The sequence below is a fragment of the Empidonax traillii genome, unplaced genomic scaffold (assembly GCF_003031625.1).
Source record: "Empidonax traillii isolate 1590-97213 ecotype Southwest subspecies unplaced genomic scaffold, ASM303162v1 scaffold413:size1348891, whole genome shotgun sequence".
In the NCBI taxonomy this organism is placed as follows: domain Eukaryota; kingdom Metazoa; phylum Chordata; class Aves; order Passeriformes; family Tyrannidae; genus Empidonax; species Empidonax traillii.
This window is the reverse complement of record NW_020955606.1, coordinates 1,175,231-1,196,586: the sequence shown is the minus strand read 5'-3', so window position 1 is coordinate 1,196,586 and position 21,356 is coordinate 1,175,231. Positions and strand designations below refer to the sequence as shown.

The following is a 21,356-nucleotide window of genomic DNA, read 5'->3' as shown; positions in this document are numbered from 1 at the left end:
GCCCCTTCCAGTATCTAAAGGGCACTTATCAAAAAGAGGGAGAACTAATTTTTATACAGGCAGATAGCGATAGGGCAAGGGGGAATGTTTTTAAATGAAAAGAGATTTAAATTAGGTGTTAGAAGGAAGTTCTTTACTCAGAGGGTGATGAGGCACTGGCACAGGTTGGCTGTGTCAGTGACTTCACTGACCCAGAGAAGCTGTGGATGCCCCACCCCTGGAAGTGATCCAAGACAGGTGGGATGGTGCTTGGAGCAACCTGGGATAGTAGAAGGTGTCCCTGCCCACAGAAGAGGGTTGGAACAAGATGAGCTTTAAGGTGCCTTCCAGTCCAGACCATTCTGGGATTCTGTGACAAACTGGCAGAGATACTGCTGTGCTGGGTATCCCATGAGCGCAAGTGCCTGCATCCTCAGCAAGGCTTTCAGTAAAGACACAATCCCATTTATGGTAGGGCACAAGCTCAGGAGCCTTGCACGCAGTTAAAGTTTTACTGGAGCAGCTCCAGAGGAGATGCATGGAAGAAAGGGAGAATGGGCATTTCCGTCCAGGTGTATTTGTCACCAGTGTCCCAGGGTAGGTAAAGGCAGAAAGTCCAAGACTCCAGACCCAAACGGTAGACCCAGTGCACTTACAGCCCCCTTACAGGCCAGCTCCCCCACCCCATCCCTGCTGCAGAGTCTGCTGTCAACAGACAACCAGAGCTGAGAGAAAAGGAGGACAGGGAACTGCCGGGCATTGACCTCCACTGGGAACAGGAAGGCTGGAGACTTTCTGCCTACAATAGCAAAAGCATGTGGAACACAGAGATGCTGTGAGCATCCTTGTCCTGGAGTGACCAGGCAGAGGCCAAGGCAGCAGGGACCTCACAGCCCACCCTCCTCCCAGTGAAAGGTCAGGCTAGGAGGAGTCAGGTCAGATTTAAAAGCCTAAGGAAAGGTTAATTTTGGCTAGCAGGAGACAAGGACAGGCTTTAAACACCAAAGAAAGGGTAAACATCCAAGCTGCAGTGTAGTACGTTCAAAGGGGATGCTGGAAGATGTTTTGATAAATATTTGCTGGGTAAGGCTGTATCTGAGGGCTGTGCATGCACACATGTACTCACCACCTTGCTGGGGACTGTCCTGTAACAGAGGTTGTTTTTCCCCCAGGCTGTCCAGGGCAGAGGTACATCACAGTGCCATTAATCTTTGTGCTGCATTGTTTGTGACCCAAACATTTGGTGCTACCCTGCAGCTGCTTCCTGAGAGAGCCTTCCAGGTACCCTGGTCCCACGTCGCTCTGTCAGCAGGATGGGCTCCAGGACTCACCCAGCAGCTCAGCCCTCAGGGATAGCAGGAGGGTCAGCCCAAGACCACTGCTCCCATCTGTCCCAGAGGCTCACAAAATGCAGACAAATAACATATTAAACCAAGATTAATTTTTTTTTTAAACCTGTCAAAGCTCTGCCAACATTTGAATACAGATTCATGGTGCCAGGTGGAATTGGTACTACCCAACTAACTCAAAAATTCACAAGGTTTTAGGAAGAATAATGTAGAATGTGCAATCATATAACAAGGCAAGGGCTCTCAGCCTCAGAAAGTTTCCTTGGGTGATGTCCTGACCCCAGGGAAGGGTCCCCCACTGCAGCTCCGAGTACCAACTCCACTGACCCTTCCTGGCAGGGCTCCATCTATGTCCCAGTCAGGTCATTTCTGACCTGGCCATGAGAGGTTTGGGTGTTATGCAGCAAAAAATAACCATTACAAAACTCCTGTTTGTGAAAGGTGAGATTTTCACAGGCTGGGGAGGTAAACCAGCCAAGAAGGGGTTTTTTTTGACCAACAAAGTTTCACGTGGTTTTCAACAAAGTTCTCCTGAAACCAACTCAATTCCTCCTCTTCCCTAACAATATCATCCATAACAACCTCTGAAAATGAAAAAATAAACTGGCACACACAGGTGGCCCTAGGTCAGCCCAGGGCAGCTGGGTTGGAGCTGGAAGCCCAGCCAGCTATGTTTCTGCAGCACTGATCCTGCACTGCCAAATCCAGACTGAAAGAGCAGCAAATATGACTTTCAGAGCTAATATAAGAAATTAGGATGGTTCTTCAACAGCACAGGCCACTTGAGCAGGCAAAAGACATGGGCCCAGAGGCAACATCTCCCAGGCTTTGCCCAACCCTGTAGGCAGGCAGCTGAGCATGAACTGACCTCAAGCCCCTCACAGCAGGTTTGGGACCAGGCTGTACACCAGCCCTGGGTCACCTCTGTGATGTCATTCCATCTGATCTTCAGACCACGTTAAACACTAGCAGACATTTCAAGAGCTATTCTTACGAAGCAGAGGGGTTGAGGTGATGAAGATGCAGTTGGCATGTCTGGTGATGCAGTGGGGGATCAGCACTGGGAAGGACTCTGAGGAGGGAGAGACCCTTTGGATGCACAGCTTTGCAAATCCCACCAGCCCCACAGCCAGAAATGGATCGCAGGGCACAGACCAGAGGGAGGTTGTGACACTCAGCTGGGGCAAGTGCTCAGCTGTTGGGACGTCCCTGGCTGCTGAGAGCAGCAACAAGCACGGGCACAAGAGAAACAGCTCTTCAGAGGAGAGGGAAGTCAAACACCCACACCCCACCATCCACAGCTTATCTGCTCAGCAGCGACCTCCTTCTCGTGAGATTCTCGTTCCACAGATGGAGCACAGGAGCATCAGCGATTTCCCAAGCAAGCAGCCTGTTGGGAGTTTCCGCCAAGAAGAAAAACGCCTGAGAAGAACAGACTGTTCATTTCTCCCCCCGACTTGTTTTTCAGCGAGGACCGAGGGCTGCTCTCAACCGGAACGAGCTGCCAGAGCGTATCAGGACACGCGGCAGCAGAGGGATCTGCTCCATCCCGCTGCTCACTTGGCCACCTCGTGGACCGTCACTGCTGCACAGCCCTCCTGTTCTCGGGGAATCCTGCACAACACCTGGCCGGCCAGGTAGGGCACTGCTCTAGCACTGTGTATCTGTGCTCACCAGCGTGCAGAGGAGCTAAACCAGCAGCAGAGCAACGCAGCTTGAAGTGCCAGCCAAGACAAACCCAAGCTCCTAAACCCACAGCCTCGAGGTTCCCCCTCTGTTCTCTGCAGCTTCCGTCCCAGCACAGGGCACAGAAGTTGCTCCCAGAAAACCTCTCTGGAATTCCTACGCTCTTATAATAGGCTTGCTCTGGAAGATTCAAGGCTCATTTTTTTTTTCTGGTGTCTCAACCTGGATTCCCTCCCCTTCAGGCCCCTGCTGTCATCCACAGCTGGCACTGCAGGATACACCCCCTTCCTTGCCATCCCTCCTTACATACCACACTGTTTGCATTGCCATCCCTGTAGGCTGAGCTGACACAGTTCCTTCCACACCTTCAGCCATCCCTGCTTGCTCCCAGTGTGTCTCAGAGGCCTCCACTGGTCGGGGATTAGTGACAGGGGTTAGGGCCACCCCAGACCCCCAGCTCTGTGTAACACCAAGGCTGGCTCAGTGACTGGTGCTCAGAGCCCTCAGCCAGGCACTGCTCTCTCCCATCCTGGTGCTCCTGCCCGGGTGCCTCTGCAGGATTATACAGCATTTACTTCCACATTACGTGTCCTCTGGTGCACTCACAGCTTCCCTCCACCCCAGTGGCAAAGGTCATGCCTTTCACTGAGCTGTTAAGGAAACAGAGGCCCAGGAGCCTCACTGCAGCCCTCCAGTGGCATTAGCTACACTTCACTAGTTTTCCAACTAATTTTAAACCAATCCGCCTGCCCGTGGGAGCAGCAAAAGCCTCGGGACAACAACAGATGTTTTGATATCAGATTAGAGATCTTGCAAGTAATCCAGCACTACGTGCCTGCTGCCTAAACTCTACCCAGTTTATTCCTGGCTGCCAGGAAATACCCTCTCCTGCTGATATTGGGCACAGGGCACAGCTCACAGTTGATGTGGGCCCTTTGCCAAGACACCTGAGTGACTGTTTGTTCCACACTGAAAGAAAAAACCCCTCCATCATCCACAAAACACACTTGTGGAAACCTTTCAGTGCAGTGGCTCAAGATGCAGCTGCAGTGAGAGCTGCAGGCAGTGCCCAGGGTCAGGGGGAGTGGTTGTCACCTGGAAGCCACCCTGTGCCTACCAAAGGGCACAGGGACACACAAACCTGAAGGTTCACAACTCTGGGGATGCTTTTGTTCAGCAACTGCGACTCCCAGAGCAGCATCTGACCCATCAGAGCACCAGCAGGGCAAGGAAGAGGGGACATTCCTCCAAGAACATCCTCAAAGGTTTATTCAGGATATACCTGAATTAACAAAAAAACTTACCTCATCTCAAATTACTTAATTCCAAGTAATTATAGAGTATTTTACCATTGTTCTACCCATCCTCCAAGTCTCCAGCAAACAGAAGATGTGGCAGGAAAACAACTCGGTAATAGGCCTGGAAGTGCTCAAAGCAAAAACACCACTGGGATTAAGCTCACCACCACAGGAAACACCAACAAACCACGTCTAACATCAGCCTGAAGCGGCAAGATGAAGCATTACCTGTTACAACTGCTTGTACCAACTCGGGCACGTCAGCCCTGACCAGGCACCCCCAAACAAACTGTCCTGCCAAGGGCAGGCAACACCGAGGAAGAGCATTCCAAGTGCCAAGAGTGGCAGCTGTTCCTGGACAGCACATTTCCAGCCAAGTTAAACCCCCAAGCCAAGAGAGCGTGTTGCAACTCCCCCAGCAGTCACACGCAGGGCTCAGGAGGCCAAAAATTTCCAAATACCTGTGGAATTTCCTGCTTCAAGATGTCCATGGCCTTTTGTGCCAGCCACCTGCAGTGAGCAAACACAAGCTACCCAAGGCACTTTATCTGCTAAGGGCTGCTGAAGGACACAGTTAGGCAAGGAACTGAGTTTAAGGCTCTGCAAGCATCTTTGCCCCTCATATCCCAACTCCTAATTTTTCATGACAAAACACAAGGCAAGAGCCCACCCTGCGCCACGCACAGGTAGTCTTCCAATTGCTGCAGGGTGTATACAAACGTGGATGTAAATGCCTGCAAATTTTATTGGAATCACAGCCCTTTAACCACATCAGAAAGGAAAGGGAGCACAATGAAGAAACACAAGAGATGCAGTGGAGTGAGAATGCAAAGTTGAACACAGGCATCAGACTGCTTTAAGACTGCATCCAAAAGCACTGAAGTTTACATCTTGCATAATTTTTTGCTAGGTAGACCTGGACACACTCTTCTCCCATTATTTGGCAGTGGGGGGTGGAGGGGGGGCAGGGAGGAGAATTAAACCTCGAGTTTAAACTATTTGGATTTGGTAACGTGGCATTTTAGTCTGCAGCTCCACAGAGGTAATTCTTTATCCAGGTCACTGTCTCACAGTCCTCCACTTTGTCCAACAAGGAGATTGCACAACACATCCTTCATAGGAAAATATTTACAAAGAAAATCAAAAATACGGTTGAAGCGATTTAACAACAGATTTTTCCTAAAAATCTGCTAATGCATATCTTGCAAATCTTGAAGATCCTACACTCAGTGTAATTAAAACAGCATTTGAAACATTCCAACAGGAATCACGTTGCACAGAAGAAGCAATTTGCTTCCCTAACATTTTTTTTTTTGCCCACCTGCCCTGAGCCTGTGCATTAAAGTGCACAAGTTCACAATGCCAAGCCTCTACATAGGTACCTAATAAATGCTGTGGAACAGAGTTCTTTGGAATGAGGACAAGCATTTTAGTCTCTAGGCTGTAATGACATAAGGCTTCTTTGCAGTTTTATTTGCTTGGCCAGTGAAAGCCAGAGGAAAAGTGCCTTCCACGTCTGGGTTGGAGAGTTGGTATCGGATTGTCTCAGGTGCCCACTGCAGCTTCAGACAAGCAGATGGGTGACAAATCAGTTGTGGGTCACTCCAGGCCCTTCTGGAAGGAGGGATGCAAAGAAAGTCTTGAAAAACACCCACGCTGTGCTCATAAGGGAAGGATTTGCCTGCTGCAGTTCTTGCAAAGCTTGTCCCTCGTCGGGAGGTGCCTCGGATGCATCTGCTCTGCCTGCGTTTCCTCCCTGTCAAAGTAAAGGGTATTTGGTAAATGAGAATTTCAGAAACGCATTACAAGAATCAGCTATCTGTAACGCATTTCTGACTCAAATCCTGCAGAGGTGTAGTCTGAACCCTGTCCTCAGTTACAGCCTGTGACAGACCACTCTCCATTACAACTTCCTGAAGGACAGAAGCAACTAAAAAGATAACATTCAGTGTGAAACGTTTTGTAGAACAAAGGAATATCCCACACCAGGGGAGGACTCGGGTGCAAGTTATTCCCCCATGGAAGACAGTTTCTTACAGAAGTCTGGAGAAAAGTTTTTGCTACTACACATAATAAACCGAAAGTGAAACTTGACAGGGTTTCATTGCCACAGTTTAAAAATAGAGCAAGACAATACCTCTAAGTTGTTGTTCTGGTCCTGGTTTGGAGCAGCTTGAGGAGGAACATTGCCTGGGAAGGGCTGAACTGGTCTTCGTCTAAATGGGAACCATCCAGCGTGGTGCCTGGGGAAGGCAACAGATTTTAATTAACGTTGTTTCAACATTACTCCCTCCTGTTAACACCAACAGCTCCACATCTGAGTGCTCAGAGCTGCTGGCAACAAGTTCAACACATTAAGGTCTTTCTGCCCTGACCCATTTTAGTACTTTCAAAGCCTCCAGTTCGCAGCAAACCACGAGGGTTTGGGAGGGGAAGGGGAGCACCTGTTCCCATTCCAAACAAGCAGCACTACATCCAGATCTGTACCCAGCATTCTGCTGGAGGTACAAAGAGCCTGCTTGATTATCATGTTTGTACAACCCTGGATATCCTCTCTGTACTCGCCCTAAAAAGAGGGCATGACAAAGAATACAGAAAACCAGCACTACCTTACAAAAAATACAGAGCCCTTTAGAAGACCCCTACAGCTACACCTCAGAGCTATCAACAGTAAAATTTAGAGACTTAATGAAACAATTAACCTTCACTCTCCCAAGTCTGCATAGATGTTGGAAGAGCACCCACCAACAGGAATTCAGAGGCCTACACCACTTGCTTTACTGGTGATCAGAGAATTTTAGAGGACAAATTATCTTTCTCAGACAAGACATTCCAAGCACAGCAGCTGAGGGCCCACTCATTACTGTGGGGTTTTCCCCCCCCACCACAGGGAGGTTCAAGGGCATTTCAGGGCACTGCATTCAGTTCAGTCTGATCTGCTCTCCAGAGAGGCAACACACAACAGGAAAAACCACATCAGTGCACGACTGAAACAGCAGGTGTGAGACCCTCTGCCCAGACTTCAACGACTGGTTTCCCAACAAGCAGCTGTCATTTTCTACACTGAACCCACAGGTCTCTCTGTTCTACGCTGCCAAGCTGCTGGGGCTTTCTACTGGGAGCTACTTTGGTTTCAAGTAGTTTTGCTAAAATAGGAAGCCAACCACCCCAGAAGCGTCAGCACAAAACCCCAGTGAGATCACCTGCTATCGGCCACATCCTTCATTTAATCCAGGCATAGGCAAACTCGTATTTTTTGCTAAATGTTGAGTTACACCGGGACAGAGGAGTGGTTGGCCCTTTCCAGGTACAAGTGGTGAGGAAGCTGAGTGCAGCACTGAGCTCAGTACTTTGGCGAAACACTTTTGGATAGCAAATATTAACCCCACACACTTACAGATACATCAGAAAGGTGCCGCCCATAACCAGGAGGAGTCTGCTGATACTGGAGTAGAAATAGACCATGTTGACAAAAACGTATAACAGTGTTGCTGAGTAGAGCCAGTCCAGCCAGTCTCGATTGCCACCCTCCTCCTCTTCCTCCAGGAGGGGACCCCCTTGGGCGTTCATCCGCAGGTTCTGGTTGGCCACTGCGTTAACCTGGGCCGCTGCATTCTGGTTCCCAGGCTGGTTTTGTGCAGGAAATGGGTCTGGGAGAGGAGCTGGAGGTGTCACTGGTGCCACTGGTATCTCCTGAGAACGCTGTGCGTGGGATGTGTCACCGGATGCAGCACCAGAGGCCAAGCTGGAACCAGAGAGCAAAGTACAGAATGAGGCTTAGTCAAATCTTTTCACACTTAAAACAGGCACTGAAAAACCTGGCTGTCTTTAAGAACAGAGTCAGATCGCATACAAGTAGAAAGCATCAAGTTTAAAGGCTACAGGAGGGTTAAAAAGTTTTAGTTGTACCCATTGGAGCTGTGTAGTGACCTCAGCAAGTCAAACCAGGCACACTCCCCTACATGAATAACATCAATACTTCACAAAAAAAATTTCGAGCAATCTGCAGGCAGTCTAAAAACCTTCTGCCAGTCTCAGCTTGACCTCTGTCACCGACCTCCACTCAAGGTAGCTGTGTGCTACTTTCAGCAGTAAAAAAAAGAGCTAAGGTTCATCAGCAGGATTACATTTTCTCTGGAGACTCCTGGCCCTCCTGATCAGAGTCAGGGATCTGCAGGGGGCAAGATTCACTGGCCTGAACAGCAACAGAGACCACATGGCAGCTAGAGGTATGTTCCCACACCACTCAGCACAAGTACCAATGAGAAAGAGCCTCCAAACACCACCAAAAGAGGAAGAACCGCCAGGAGCTCTCAACTTCTTGTACTGCAGTTTCTACTTCCTACTGGAAGAACAGAACACTTACTATTGCATGTAATACTGCCTTGCATAGATCTGCTGGAACCACGACATCTGCAGCATGCTGTAGGTTGTGTAAGCAGAGAAGCCAGGAGCCACGCTCTGGAAGGGATGCCGAGTTGTTTCCAGCCTTGGTCAAAATTTGAACACACTCATTAGCAAACACTGGACAAACAGCAAGAGTAATTTATTGCAGAACAATGTAAACAGGTTCTGCCATTTCGTGCATCCAGGTGGAAAATTAATTCTTCCTTCTGGAATATTAGAGACACATCTTTACCCACATGAATAAAAGGGAGAAGATTTAAAAGGTCCCTTCCAACCCCAATTATTCTGTATCCTCTAAAGTTTTTATATACAGCCTCATATTTGGCCCATGTTCTATGGATGTAAGACAGTATGTGTGGCATAAGGAGCTGGTATCAAACACCACATTTTAAGTATTAATTATGCATATAAAAATATACCTACCCATTACTGGCTTCTGCTGAAGACTGGCCACCTGAAGAGCAATTCAATCTTCCACCATTTGAGGAAGATACAGATGTTTCCTGAGTGGCTTCTGATGACGACTTGGGCTGATCAGCTTTAACCTGGAGACAGCAATGCAGCCAGTGAGGTCCACTCAGGACACACCTTATGCAAAAAGGTTACATCACACAGAATATGTTCCTTTTTTAACACTGCTACCCAGCTCACACGCTTAGTCCTGCACAGCTTGACTCAGTGCTGACACTGCCTTTGGGCACCACGCCACCAGCACCTCCAACAGTACTTTAAAGCTCCTTAAAAAAGCGACTGGGACGCAAAACTGCCTTGATTTTCCTCTTCCCTTTCACCAGATCTACACTGTATTTATTATTTTTGTGCACACACTCAGTACCCATCTGGTTATAAAAGTGCAATCAGAGGGAACAGAGGAAACTGCACTCAGGGCAGTTTGGCTTTTTATTACGGCAAGTTTGTACTTGCAGGCACCACCTGCTGTACAGGGAGCTCAAGAGCTGCTCTGTGGTGATAAATCTATATAATATCCAGCCAAAGCTGGCTCACCTCTAGCAGTCACCAGGCACAGGTAGGGTAGAGCTCAAACTGCCTATAATGGGCAACAGGAGCACACCTCTACAAACATCTGCCCACCCACTTCAAAGTAAGGATTGGGTTTGGCCGTTTGCACTTGCAAACAGTAAGCACTCAGTTCAAGCTCTAAGGTTCAGCCTGTAGAGAGGAAGCCAAAGATGAGTCATTAATGAGAGCAGTTAAAGTGTCCAAGCTCTCAGCTTTCTTCCTTCCCCATGCAGATCAGAACCACTTCCCCAGCTTCTGTGCATTCTGCCCACAAGGTCAGCCCAAGAGAGCCTGGGACATGACAGGTCATATTCTATTTAACAAAAGTGAATTCACCAGAAAGCATTTCTCCCCTGAGCAGCGTGTTAGAACTAGATGATACTTCTCATATTTCTTAACAGACGTCATGAGAATCTTTCCTGATGAACTGTAAATTCTTTTACTCAGTTTAATCCAAATATATTCTCACATTCCTGAATAAAGTGTCACAGAGCAATACTGTTGCTACATTAACAGGGAAAACCTGCAGTACCAGGGGACTTTAAAATGGCCATTCAACACTTCTCATTCTTAGTGAGAACCTCGAGATTCAGAGTAGTTTGTTAACTTAGTTTAAGTACCTCTGATTTGGTTTCTTGCACATTAGCAGGAGTCTTGAATTTGTACACCAGATGAAGAGCATGCAATTCCTCGTGCTAAAAATGTAATGGAAAATATGTTAAAAAAACCAACACTTCTCTTGATATATTTCAGCACATCATATTTTTTATATCAAAAGATATTTTTTATACCTTTGGCAGCAATTCTCTCAGACAGTGATGATCAAGCAGCAGCTTCCCAGAATAAATCAGCTTTTGGTCCTCTTCAGGCTTTGAAGAAAGAAAACAAAGAGTAGGATGATTTCTCTGCCAAGCACACACAGGCACTACTGAAACAACTTGGAGCCAGACAAGAGGCATGGAGCTGGGAGCATCCCACACATTAGGGTGCAGAGGGAATTGTTCACTTCAGCTGAATTTAGATGTGCACAACTAAATGCCCCGAGTGTGACATTAGTTGAGTGAAGTCTAAATTACTCGGGTGAGGTCTAAATCAGCAGGAGGATACAAAGCCCCTTTGGCAAAGGACTTGGTTACGTGCCATCTCTTTTACAATCCTGACAAAAAAACATTTGTGTTCCCTAGAAACGAGGTTTGGAGTTGCCTCTAATCTGATCAGCAGGAGAGCTGTAAATCCCTTACAGCCCATCCAGTGAGTCCCAGGAGCTCTCCACCTGGAGCCGCCCCCCCCCTGCAGCACAGGAGGCAGGGGAAGCTCACAGAGCCTGTTTCTGGGCAGTCACCTCACTCCCTGGAGAGCACGGCAAAAACACGGCAGGGGGGGAAGGATTTTCTTCCAGGCAACAAGCACCAGGACAAGGGGAAATGCCCTTAGGCTCGCCAGAGCAGGCTCAGGGTGGATATCAGGAAAAACTTCTTCACTGAAGGAGTAGTTAAGCATTGGAACGGGCTGTCCAGGGAAGTCTCAAAAAAAAAATGAGTAGACGCGGCATTTCACAACGCGGGTTGGCGCGCACGGTGGTGTTCGGTCAAAGGTTGGAGTTGACGATCCTGGAGGTGTTTTCCAACCCCTCCGATTCCAGGAAGAGCACAGCCCTTCCCGCGGGAGCAGCGGGACACGGGGCGCAGCCGCTCCAGCAGCTCTCACGCGTCAGCTCCCGAGTCTTGCGGCTCGGGGGGGCAGCGGCACTTCTGCATTTCAGCCCCGAACAGCCGCACAAGCCCCGTCCCCGCGTTTCGCCTCCCGCTCGGCGGGTACAGCCTCCAAAAAATCCCCCCGGGAGGAGCCGCCGCGCTCGCCGCTCCCGGTGGGCGCGGTGCTCGCCGGCACAGCCCGGTGCCTCCCGCCGGCGATGACGTCTCCAAACACCCGCAGGACACGCCGTCCCGGGAGGGCGGTTAATGATTAACCGCGGGCGAGCCGCAAACCGAGTCCCAAAATAACCCGAGGCTGATGCAACCGGGACTCTCTGGGGTGGGGGGGTTCAGGTGCCGGGACCAGGACACCCCGGGGCGGGGGAGCGGACAGGTGACAGCCACAGGAGCCCCACGGGAGCCCCAGGGGAGCCCTCGTCGCTGCCCCGCGGGGACCCAGTGCCCCCCTCCCGGCAGGTCTGCGGGAAGGGGAAGAAGGGGTGGGCGGAGGGGGATGTGTAGCACTCACCGGCGCGTCGGGCAGGAGCTGGCGCAGCTCGGTCTTGAGGCGGCGCACGGTCCAGGCGGGCGCGGCGCGGAGCCGCAGGTCGCGGTGCCGCCCCGAGGGGCTCCGCACCAGCAGCGCCAGCGGCTCCTCCATGGCGGGCACGGGACGGGACGGGCGGCGGAGCCGCTTCCCCTCCGGGGAGCGTTTTATAGGGGCCCGCCCCGCCGCAGGGCCGCGGTGGCTGCACCTGATTCGACGAGGCGGGCGAAGGGGGCGGGGGCTTGTACGTGGGCCAATGGGACGGGGCCCCGCGTGCTCCGCCGCTGGGAGGAAGGGGCGCTGATTGGGCGGTGCCGGGTGAGGGGCGGGGCTACAGCGTCACCATGGGGACCGTGCTCGGCCCCGCCCGGGCCGGGTGAGATGGTGGCCATGGCCGGGTTAGTGTTGCTGTCGCCGCTGTCCCCCCTGTGCCCGCTGTCTTCCCGCCATCCACAGCGTCAGCCCCAGCAGCAACACTGATTTTAGGGACCCCCTGGCTTCCCTGTCCCCTCCGCCCGCCGGGGCAGCACAGCCCTGTGGGGTCCCTGGCACGTGCTGCACCCGCTGCCTGGTCCAGGTGAAGCATCAACATCCCCCTTTTTCACCCCGTGGTTGTTTTATCAGATCTGCCCAGCTGCCTCGGCAGGCTTGCTGCTGGCTCTGCCGGGACAGGACTCACCGTGCTTCTGCGCGGGGCCAGAGGGAGGATACAGGTGTTATTCATAATTCATGAAATTTTTACTGACAAAAAAAAAATTTAAAAGTACCTAAAAATGTGGACCAGGAGCTTCTGAGTCCTCCTCCTGGTGCCCATCTTCCTTTGAGATGAGACCAAGCGTCGGTAAAACCAGTGGTAATGATCGCGGTGCACCAGGAGGGGGTTTTCTCGTCCTTTAAAACCAAACCGTGGGGATACGAGCAGCAGTTTTATCTCTCGGCACCGGGTATTTATTTACTCTGCGTGTTTCGGGAGCTGCTCAGTGTTCCTTGGCAGCCGGACCTGTTGCCCGAAGGCACGGATGAGTCCGCAGCCAACACCGGGTTTTGCAGCCAGAGAAGGCACAGGGATGCATCACCATCCCGGGGAAGAGCTGAGCCACGGGGCACTGCCGCCGAGAGAGCAAAATCACAGAGGAGCTGAGCCCGGCTCTGGTCCAACGAACCCTCCACGGCTGCCAGGGTACATCCTTGTGAGGGTGGACAACGCCATCGGAGCCCATTCCTCTGTTACATCCCACAGGCAGGGGGGATGTAACATCCCACTGAGGCTGTTCTGCCTGCTCTGCCCTCTCTGTGCTGCTCTTGGACACAGACCATGATCCCTGACCCCCAGCTCCCAACGAAGAGAGAAAGAAAGACAAACGCAGTGTCCAGGACCACCCTTGACAATGTCCCCCAGAACCACCAGGGTGACTTTGCTGCTCACTTGCTTGTGGCCTTTGCTCGGAGTGCCCAGAGGGCTCCCGGGGATGGCAAGGACAGGATAAGGCTGTGGAGACGTCGGAGTAAAATCAGGATCTCAGGCTCTGTGTTTTGCTGGGACTCCCTGTGCCGTTGCTGGCCAATGGACGGAGCTCAGGCTCCTGTTTTTCTTCCCCCTGCCACAGGCAAGAAGGGCAGAGCTCACCTGAAGCTGCCCACTGCCCACTCATGGGAATGCACCTACCTGAGTGCTAAAGTTCTGCAAGGCTGGGGGTGTTAAGCCCCCTGAAAAACCAGGCCCTCACTGCCCTCACCCAGAGCATCCAAGGACTGGTGGATTTGGAGTCAATGAACATGTCTGGACACTTGGTACCACATGCTCCAATTCCAAAAGCTGATTCAGTGCTCCTGGTACTGAAGCAAAACAAATGCCTGCGCTGATACTGTCTGCTTAGCTTAACTCTCTCTGTAGCAGCAGATTTGGGGCCACGCCGCAAAACAGAAGGTGTGACCAGCCCATCACCCCACGGCCCTGCTGAACAATTAACCCTGATTTACCAACATTTGAGATGAAGGGCTGCAAGCTTCTTTTGTCACCAGGGCCTGCGTAAATATTAACCCCGGTGTAAATCAGGATTATCTCTCTGACCTCAGCACAATTACTCTGTTTAAAAGCCAGGATCTGATGCAATTTTGTGCCATCCAAAGGTTGCTCTGTGGGCTGGGATAGGGCAGGGGTCAGAGGGCAGCGTGATCCAGACAAGCCAGGCTGATTCTCTGGACTCATTTCAGTGAGTTCATTCTGTTGGAAGTGCTGTGCTCGTTAGGTGTCCGGCTTTAAAAAGCATTTCATGGCGCTTCTGTCACGGCCCCTCTGGCTCCAAGATTCCTCAGAGCCCAGGAACAAGACTTCAGTCTGGATCAATGCTGGTGACCCCGGTGCCAGCAGCTCTCACTGTGCTCCGGCGGGGTCTGCAGGGCAGGGGTTGCCTGCGTGTCCCTGGGTGTTTCGGTGCCTGAGCAGGAAGAGTTCTGATGGAGCCACATCCCGAGGGCATCACCTGTGGACACAGCCTGGCAGCACCGAGGAGATGTGCTCCGGCTGCACGTCCTGGCAGCCTGGTGCTGGGATGGGCACGGCGAGGCTTTGCTGCGCACCCGGTGAACCCGAGCGTTTCTTGTCCTCTCGCTCAGTTGTTCCACCACTCAGTAAAGCAGCTCATCCCCGAAACAATAAACCTTCCCTGGCCTGTGCTGCTCCAGGGTGGCATAAAACTCTCTTGCCAGGCACGGGAGAAAAAATGGAGGGAAGCTTTAACCAGCGGGTGGGAAATGAAGGGCACAGCTGGAAACTGCCCCCTGCTACAAGGGGTGCCTCTGCCAAAGGCCACCAAACCGGTGGCACAGGGAGCAGCAGCGCCAGGTCGGTGGGAGAGGCAGGGCCCTCCACCAGCGTGGGGAAACACCGGGATATCCCCAGGCGGGGCCAAGGCTTCCACCGGTGACATTCGTGGGGATGCAGCGGGGATGCTGGACACGTGCCGGAGCCCGCTGTCCCCGAAGAGGGGCAGGGCCCGCCGCCGTTGGCTTCAGTGTGCCGTTAATGAGGTTCCTGACAGCGATGGGGCGCCCGGGATTTACCGGCACGGTGCCTGGTGCCGTCCCGTCGGCGAGCGGAGACGTGCCCTGGCCGGGAGGGGCCGGAGTGTCCGGGACGAACGCAGGGACGGGGCTGGGGACGGGAACGGGGCTGGGGACAGGGACGGGGGTCCTGCCGCCCGCCCGCTCCCGCCCCCGTTACCACGGCGACGTTGTCAGGAGCCTCCGGGCCACGCCCCCCGCGCGGCCCGGGCCAATGGCGTGGCGGGGCCCGGCCGGCCCGCCGGTGACGTCATGGCCGGTGAAAATCCCCCGTGGCCGCGGGAGCGGCGGTGGCGGCGCGGCCCCGCGGCCCGGCCCGGCCCGCACCATGGCCAAGCACCACCGCACGCCCGCGCGCTCCGCCGAGCCCGTCATCGAGGTCAAGAGCAAGGTAAGCGCCCGCCGGGCACGGCGCCGGTGATGCCGGTGCCGCCGCCGGTTCCGCCGGCTCGCCACCGGGCGCCGTCGCCCCCGCGCCGGGCGGCACACGTGGGGCGGGCACCGCGCACCGGGGAGCGGCGCGGGAGCCAGGCCGTGCGGGCGCCCCGCTCCGCTGCGCTGCGCTGCGGCGGCGCTGCACGGAGGCTCCCCGAGCCCGGCCCGGCCACCGTGGGCTCTGCGGGGCCGCGGGATCGCTCGGCGCGGCCGTGGGAGCGCCACGGCGGAGCGCCCGCCAGATGCGCAGGGCGCCGGTGAGCCGCGCTGGCGGCTCCCGTGTGCGGGGCGGCCCCGCCGGTGCGGGTGCGCTGGGTGCGCGGTCACCCCGGGGACACACCTTGCCCAGATGTGCTCTCGCCCAGATGTGCGCGCTCGCCAAGGCGTGCACATCCCGCGGCCATGCCATCGCACAGCTGGGCACCACCAGCAAGGGGCCGGCCCCTGTTGTGCGTCCAGATGTGCACACCTGCATGGCTGTGCGCTCGCCCAGATGTGGCCTCTCCCAGACGTGGCTGCTCATCCAGATGTGCGCTCACCCGGCACATCCGTGCCCAGATGCGTGCCCTCACCCGGGTATGCATCCACCTGTGCCCACCCACCGTCCCTGTGCTTACCCAGATGTGCACACTCCTTTTCTGCACCCTCATCCAGCTGTGCCCTTGCCCAGCAGTGCCCTCGCCTGCCCGGGACCCCTGTCGGGGTGCAGGGTGCCCTCCTTCCCAGGGCATGGGGGCCACCGCCTGCCCCGACAGCCGGGGTGTGACCCCCGCGGGCAGCGCGATCCTCGCAGCGTTCCTCAGCCTGTTCTTAATTGGCTTCCCCCTCGTCGTGACGGAAGGAGGCATTAATTAACGCTGTTGCTCACCAGGTGCTCCGGCAGTGCCCGTGTCGCAGGGAAGGGCCTCCTGGCAGCAGAGAGCCTGCCATGGCTGGTGGTGCGGCCGGAGGATCCTTCCTCTGCCGCGGGGGCACCTCTCTCGCCCTGTGCCTTCGATGTTTGGGCAGGAAAACGCCTTCACTCCTTTTACTTTGTTTTTGGGACGGGCTCTGCCCAGCTGGCGCTGCTGGGCTCTGGAGCCGGCAGTGCCCGGCTCTGCCTGCCTCGGGGCAGCTCTGTGTGGTGCCCTGCCTGGATCAGTCCTGCTGGTCAGAGCCAACCCTGCCCAGCCTCACCCTCGCTCTCCTCTTCCTCCTCCTCCTCCTCCACAGTTCGATGCTGAATTCCGCCGCTTCGCCATGAAGCGCTCCGGCGCGGGCAGCTTCCAGGACTTCTACCGGCTGCTGCAGACGGTGCACCAGATCCCACGGGTGGATGTGCTCCTGGGCTACACAGACATCCACGGAGACCTCCTGCCCATCAACAACGACGACAACTACCACAAAGCCCTGTCCTCTGCCAACCCCCTCCTCAGGGTCATCATCCAGAAGAAGGGTAAGTGGGGTGTGGAGAGGGGCGCTGGATTCGGTCTCCCCATCAGGAGAGATGAGCCACATCCCGTGGTGCCATACCTTCCCGCCACTGCTTTGGTGGATGGATGCAGAGATGGTGGCACTGGGAGGCTCCCAGAGCCCTGCTGGGATTTCTAGCCAAGGTTGCATGGGCTCCCTGAAAACACCCGTGTTATTCCTGTGAGCACCATGCTGGGAGTCCCAGCCAGTTCCCTGCCCTGAGGAGGCAGCAGCCATCGTTTCGGCAGAGCTCTCATGGTGCCGCTGAATTTTTGGTGTTGGGAAGAGACTTGCTGCCTCCCTGGCAGCCCAGGGGCTTGCCCTGACCTTAGTGGCATCTTCCCAGAGAGCCACTTCCTTGTGCAGGTGCGTGGAATCACCCTGATAGCAGCATCCTGGCAAGGATGGGAGCCTCCCAGTGACAAACACTCTGAGTACTTCTCTTTGCAGGGGAGACGAGCCCATCCCCTTCCACTTGGTTTAGTAGCACCAAGGTTTTCTCTTTAGTAGCATCATCAGTCAGCAGTGCACAGAGGCAGAACCTGACCCAGAGCCCCAGTTTTCCCTCTCTGGCACAGCATCCAGAGCGATTCTGTGTTTCTAGCTCATCTTAGTGGTACCAAGTCTCTGGGCAAGCGGTGATGCCGATGGCCAGCCCTGGCTGCTGTGCCAGTTTTCCTGGGCTTTTGCATCAGGGTGGTGTGCATTTTCTCTGTGGCCACATGGTGTGGGGCCAGCAGCAGCAGCAATCCAGGCTGCTGGAGCCCGTGTTATGCTCAGGGGCTGTCGCTGCCAGTGCCGAGCCCTCCCATTCCTGGAGCAACGCTTGGATCCAGGCTGTGGCACGGAGAGCTGGCGCAGGGGTGGCTGTGCCAGGGCTGCTCCTGCTCCCAGAGCCACCTTGTCTGGTGCTGGGAAAAGCCTGTGAGGGCCTGTGAGTGACCATGCCAGACGGCACAGTGTGGAGAGCAGGAGCCACAGCCCTGGCACTGCGGGCAGTGTGATAAGGAGGGCGAGGAGGCAACACCAGCAAGCCCCAGCACCCAGCTGTGCCTGCAGGAGAGGGGCCAAGGGGCCGGCAGCACCACGGGGAGGTGTGCAGAGAGGCCAGGAGCAAGCCCTGGGTGAGTCACAGCTGATTTAAAATGGATCCAGGTCATCCCAAGGCTGGGCTGTCGTTGAACCGGTCCGGGTCGCTGGGGAATGTGGCTGCAGAGCCTCTCACAGCACCGGGCACAGGGAGCTGTGCACACCTGTGTGGGTAGGTGTGCACCCACCAGTGGGCTCTGCAGCAGCCAGCCCTGCTGCAAGGGGGCAAAAAGCAAAGGTTGATTTCCCCTCTGAGCCATCACCCCCTCGGGTGAAGCCATCCCGGTGGGGCAGCCTGGCTGGGACGGTGGCACTGCTCCTCCTTGGCTGGGCCAAGGCTCGTGGGAAGGGCAGAGAAGAGCCTGGCACATTGCCAGGGCCACCAGCAGGCTCATCCATGGGGTGCTGGACCTGCCTGGCCCAGCCACTCTGTGCCCCTTGGAGAGGAGCTCGTGTGCTGAAATAGCTGTGGGAAAGCCTCCGCCGCCCTTCCCCGAGCTAAAAATATGCCAGGCTGTGTGTGCAGGAAGATATTTATAAGCCAGGAGCCCTGGCAGGCTGGTTTGACTAGGGAGAAATCACCATGTCCCCTGGGTTTGGGGACATCCCCAGCACTCCTGAGGCTGGAGCAGGGGCTGAGTGCTGGTGGGGGGCACTGTGGGGAATGTGCTGACCATGCAGCATCCAGATCTGGACTCCCACATGGAAAGGGATGGGGAGAAACCAGAGAGGAACCAGGGGATGCTCCCCAGCACTTGGTGGATGGAGCCAAGCAGGATGTGTTGCAGCTTAGCAGGGCAGGGTCCAGGAGGAGTGTCAAACCCTGTGTGAAGGTGCATGAGAGACACTGGCACAACTCACAGCCTGGGATGTTCAGTGGCCCTGGGGATGCTGCAGCCCCGGGAAGGATCTTCAGGAGCTGAGGAGTGTCTGACCTTGGGGATGGCAGGGTTCTATAGCACATACTGGTGGCCATCCCCAGCCCATGCCAGTGATGGCCATACTCTAGTGGGGCCCAGGGACTCTGGTGGTGGCTCCCAGGGCTGGACTCACTCTCAGGGAGTTGGCTGCCACTGCAGCACCCCTCGTATGGGGGGATCCCCTCTCCCCAAACCCAAACTGGGGCATGGCTGCAGCTCCCAGGCCATCAGGGCTGGCAGCTCTAGTGTTAAACAACAGAGTTTGGCTTAAAGTGTGATTAAGGCTGAATCACTGCCTGGATCCCACTAATCCTGGCCTGTGTATGCTGGGTAATCCCAGGAGATGGGCCCCAGCGGAGACAGGCTGCGGGGAAAGCCAGGGTGATGCTCCGGGGAGGAAAAGCCGGTGAGACCTGCGAGCAGGGCCCTTCTGCTGCCAGTTCCCCCAACCCCTGGGGCCAAGGGCACACGGTCTCATCCCTGGGCGGCTGCGGTGCCTGACCTGTGTCCTCCCTCGCTCCCTACAGCAGAGTCCGACGCCAGCGTCTTCGCCTCCAACTCCCTGCAGCGGAAGAAGAAGGGGCTGCTGCGCCCCGCGCACTACCGGGCCAAGCCTCACCTCCTCATCGGGATGCCCCAGGACTTCCGCCAGATCTCCTCCATCATCGACGTGGACATCCTGCCCGAGACCCACCGCCGCGTGCGGCTGCACAAGCACGGCTCCGACAAGCCGCTGGGCTTCTACATCCGCGACGGCGTCAGCGTGCGCGTGGCCCCGCAGGGCGTCGAGAAGGTGCCCGGCATCTTCATCTCCCGCCTGGTGAAGGGCGGCCTGGCCGAGAGCACGGGGCTGCTGGCGGTGAGCGACGAGATCCTGGAGGTGAACGGCATCGACGTCGCCGGCAAGTCCCTGGACCAAGTGACGGACATGATGGTGGCCAACAGCCACAACCTCATCATCACCGTCAAGCCGGCCAACCAGCGCAACAACGTCATCCGCAGCAGCAAGGCCTCGGGCAGCTCCGGCATGTCCACGGACAGCACCCCCAGCCAGCAGACCCCCAGCCCGGCCTCGCAGTACCTGAGCAACTACAGCACGGCCGAGAGCGACGAGGAGGGCGACCTGGTCATCGAGAGCGACAGCGCCTCCCACTACACCCCCGGGGGCTGCCCCAACGGGGGCCCCGCCGACGGACCCCTCCAGCGCAGCCTGTCCCCGCACAGCTCGCGGGGCTCCCTGCAGTCCCTGGGCAGCCACGACGGCAGCCCCGGCCGGGGCAGCGGGCGGGAGGACGGCACCCTCCTCACCCTATAGCCGTGGGGTCCCTGTGCCACTCGGCAGCTGTCCGGGTTTCCGCTCACCCCGGCTGGATGTGGACACCAGGGTGATGACGCGGCGGGCAGGGGTGGAGCGGGGCTGCCCCACTGCCCTCTCCCACCACCCGTGCGTCCCTGCGAGCCCTGCTGCGGCGCCTGCTCATGCCGGGCACTGCCCCTCCGAGCCCCCTTGCCTCCCCTTCCAAGCAAGCGGGGATTTTTAATTGTTTTCTCGAAATATGCATCATCAATTAATATATTGCAATGGACAGTAAAACCTTTTCTAGAAAGCACAGCGCTTGTCCCTGGTTCCCTTTGAGTGTCACCGCAGGGAGGAGGGGACGGCAGGCGGGCACCCCAGCCCCGTGCAGGTGGCAGTGCCTGGGAGTGGCAGCCTTGGCCTTGGCACACGTTGGCTTTGCTGCTGTGCTGGGTGGCCCCAGTGAGGCCCATCATGGGGAAAGGGGGGTTTGGAGGGATGCTGAAGCACATCCCTCCCCCTAAACCTCCCTGTGCCGTGGCACACATCCAGGCTGCTTTGGGCAGCCACCTGGCATGATGGCCTGGTGCAGTGAGCCTTGCTTGGAAATCCCATTCACATTTTGTCCAACAACTGTGGCCCAACCTGATGGGGCCCCCACCCATGTTTGCCAGTGAAGCAGCCCAGGCACAGGTCTGGCAGGGAGTGGGCATCTGAGGGCAGTGCTCTCCAGCCCATTTGCCCCAGCAGGACACGAGTGCTTGGGGAGCAAGACCCTTCACGGCACGGGGGCTCTCCAAGAGGAAACCCCATGGGATGTGCCCTGGACTGTCTCCCCTGGGGTGATATGAAGTACACACCCCCCTGGCAGCAGAGCTGGTCACCTCTGCAGGAAAGGAGGGCTGTGTCCCATTGCCTTTGCTGATTCCCAAAACCCAAACCACATGCAGCTCCCTGGGCTGCTGTAGCCAAAATCTTGCCAGCAGCCACACAGGAGCAGCCAGGTTGGATCAGCACCGAGGGCAGGCAGGGAGAGCAGCGAGGGCTGAGGACACACAGCACACAGCCAGGGCCCAGACAGACCTGAGAGCAGATCTGACAGCAGGGCTGGTTAGCCCAG

At 55.7% G+C, this 21,356-nt stretch overlaps 2 protein-coding genes across 3 annotated transcripts; one reads left to right on the top strand and one right to left on the bottom strand.

The window, feature by feature from the left end:
• Nucleotides 1-5,039: 5,039 nt before the first annotated feature.
• Nucleotides 5,040-12,223, bottom strand: HERPUD1 (homocysteine inducible ER protein with ubiquitin like domain 1). The gene is made up of 8 exons (XM_027893987.1): nucleotides 11,963-12,223; nucleotides 10,531-10,608; nucleotides 10,360-10,434; nucleotides 9,143-9,264; nucleotides 8,679-8,801; nucleotides 7,710-8,057; nucleotides 6,450-6,555; nucleotides 5,040-6,068 (listed from the first exon to the last, which is right to left on the bottom strand). Exons 1-8 carry the CDS (start codon nucleotides 12,092-12,094, stop codon nucleotides 5,901-5,903), a joined length of 1,152 nt encoding a protein of 383 aa, XP_027749788.1. The 5' UTR covers nucleotides 12,095-12,223; the 3' UTR covers nucleotides 5,040-5,900.
• A 3,127-nt stretch (nucleotides 12,224-15,350) lies between these two features.
• Nucleotides 15,351-20,549, top strand: PARD6A (par-6 family cell polarity regulator alpha). Of its 2 annotated transcripts, none has more exons than XM_027893989.1 (3): nucleotides 15,351-15,434; nucleotides 16,691-16,913; nucleotides 19,470-20,549. In XM_027893989.1, exons 1-3 carry the CDS (start codon nucleotides 15,372-15,374, stop codon nucleotides 20,252-20,254), a joined length of 1,071 nt encoding a protein of 356 aa, XP_027749790.1. In that variant the 5' UTR covers nucleotides 15,351-15,371; the 3' UTR covers nucleotides 20,255-20,549. The 2 variants fall into 2 exon arrangements, with proteins under 2 accessions (XP_027749790.1, XP_027749789.1); XM_027893988.1 differs by having other exon boundaries at nucleotides 19,467-20,549.
• The last annotated feature ends 807 nt before the right edge of the window (nucleotides 20,550-21,356 follow it).

Coding starts and splice junctions, on each gene's coding strand:
- HERPUD1 (XM_027893987.1), bottom strand. CDS start 12,094: ATGGAGGAGCCGCTGGCGCTGCTGGTGCGGAGCCCCTCGGGGCGGCAC. Junction 10,435..10,530: donor TGAGAGAATTGCTGCCAAAG/GTATAAAAAATA, acceptor TTACATTTTTAG/CACGAGGAATTGCATGCTCT. Junction 8,802..9,142: donor TCAGCAGAAGCCAGTAATGG/GTAGGTATATTT, acceptor ATTTTGACCAAG/GCTGGAAACAACTCGGCATC.
- PARD6A (XM_027893988.1), top strand. CDS start 15,372: ATGGCCAAGCACCACCGCACGCCCGCGCGCTCCGCCGAGCCCGTCATC. Junction 15,435..16,690: donor TCATCGAGGTCAAGAGCAAG/GTAAGCGCCCGC, acceptor CCTCCTCCACAG/TTCGATGCTGAATTCCGCCG. Junction 16,914..19,466: donor GGTCATCATCCAGAAGAAGG/GTAAGTGGGGTG, acceptor CGCTCCCTACAG/CAGAGTCCGACGCCAGCGTC.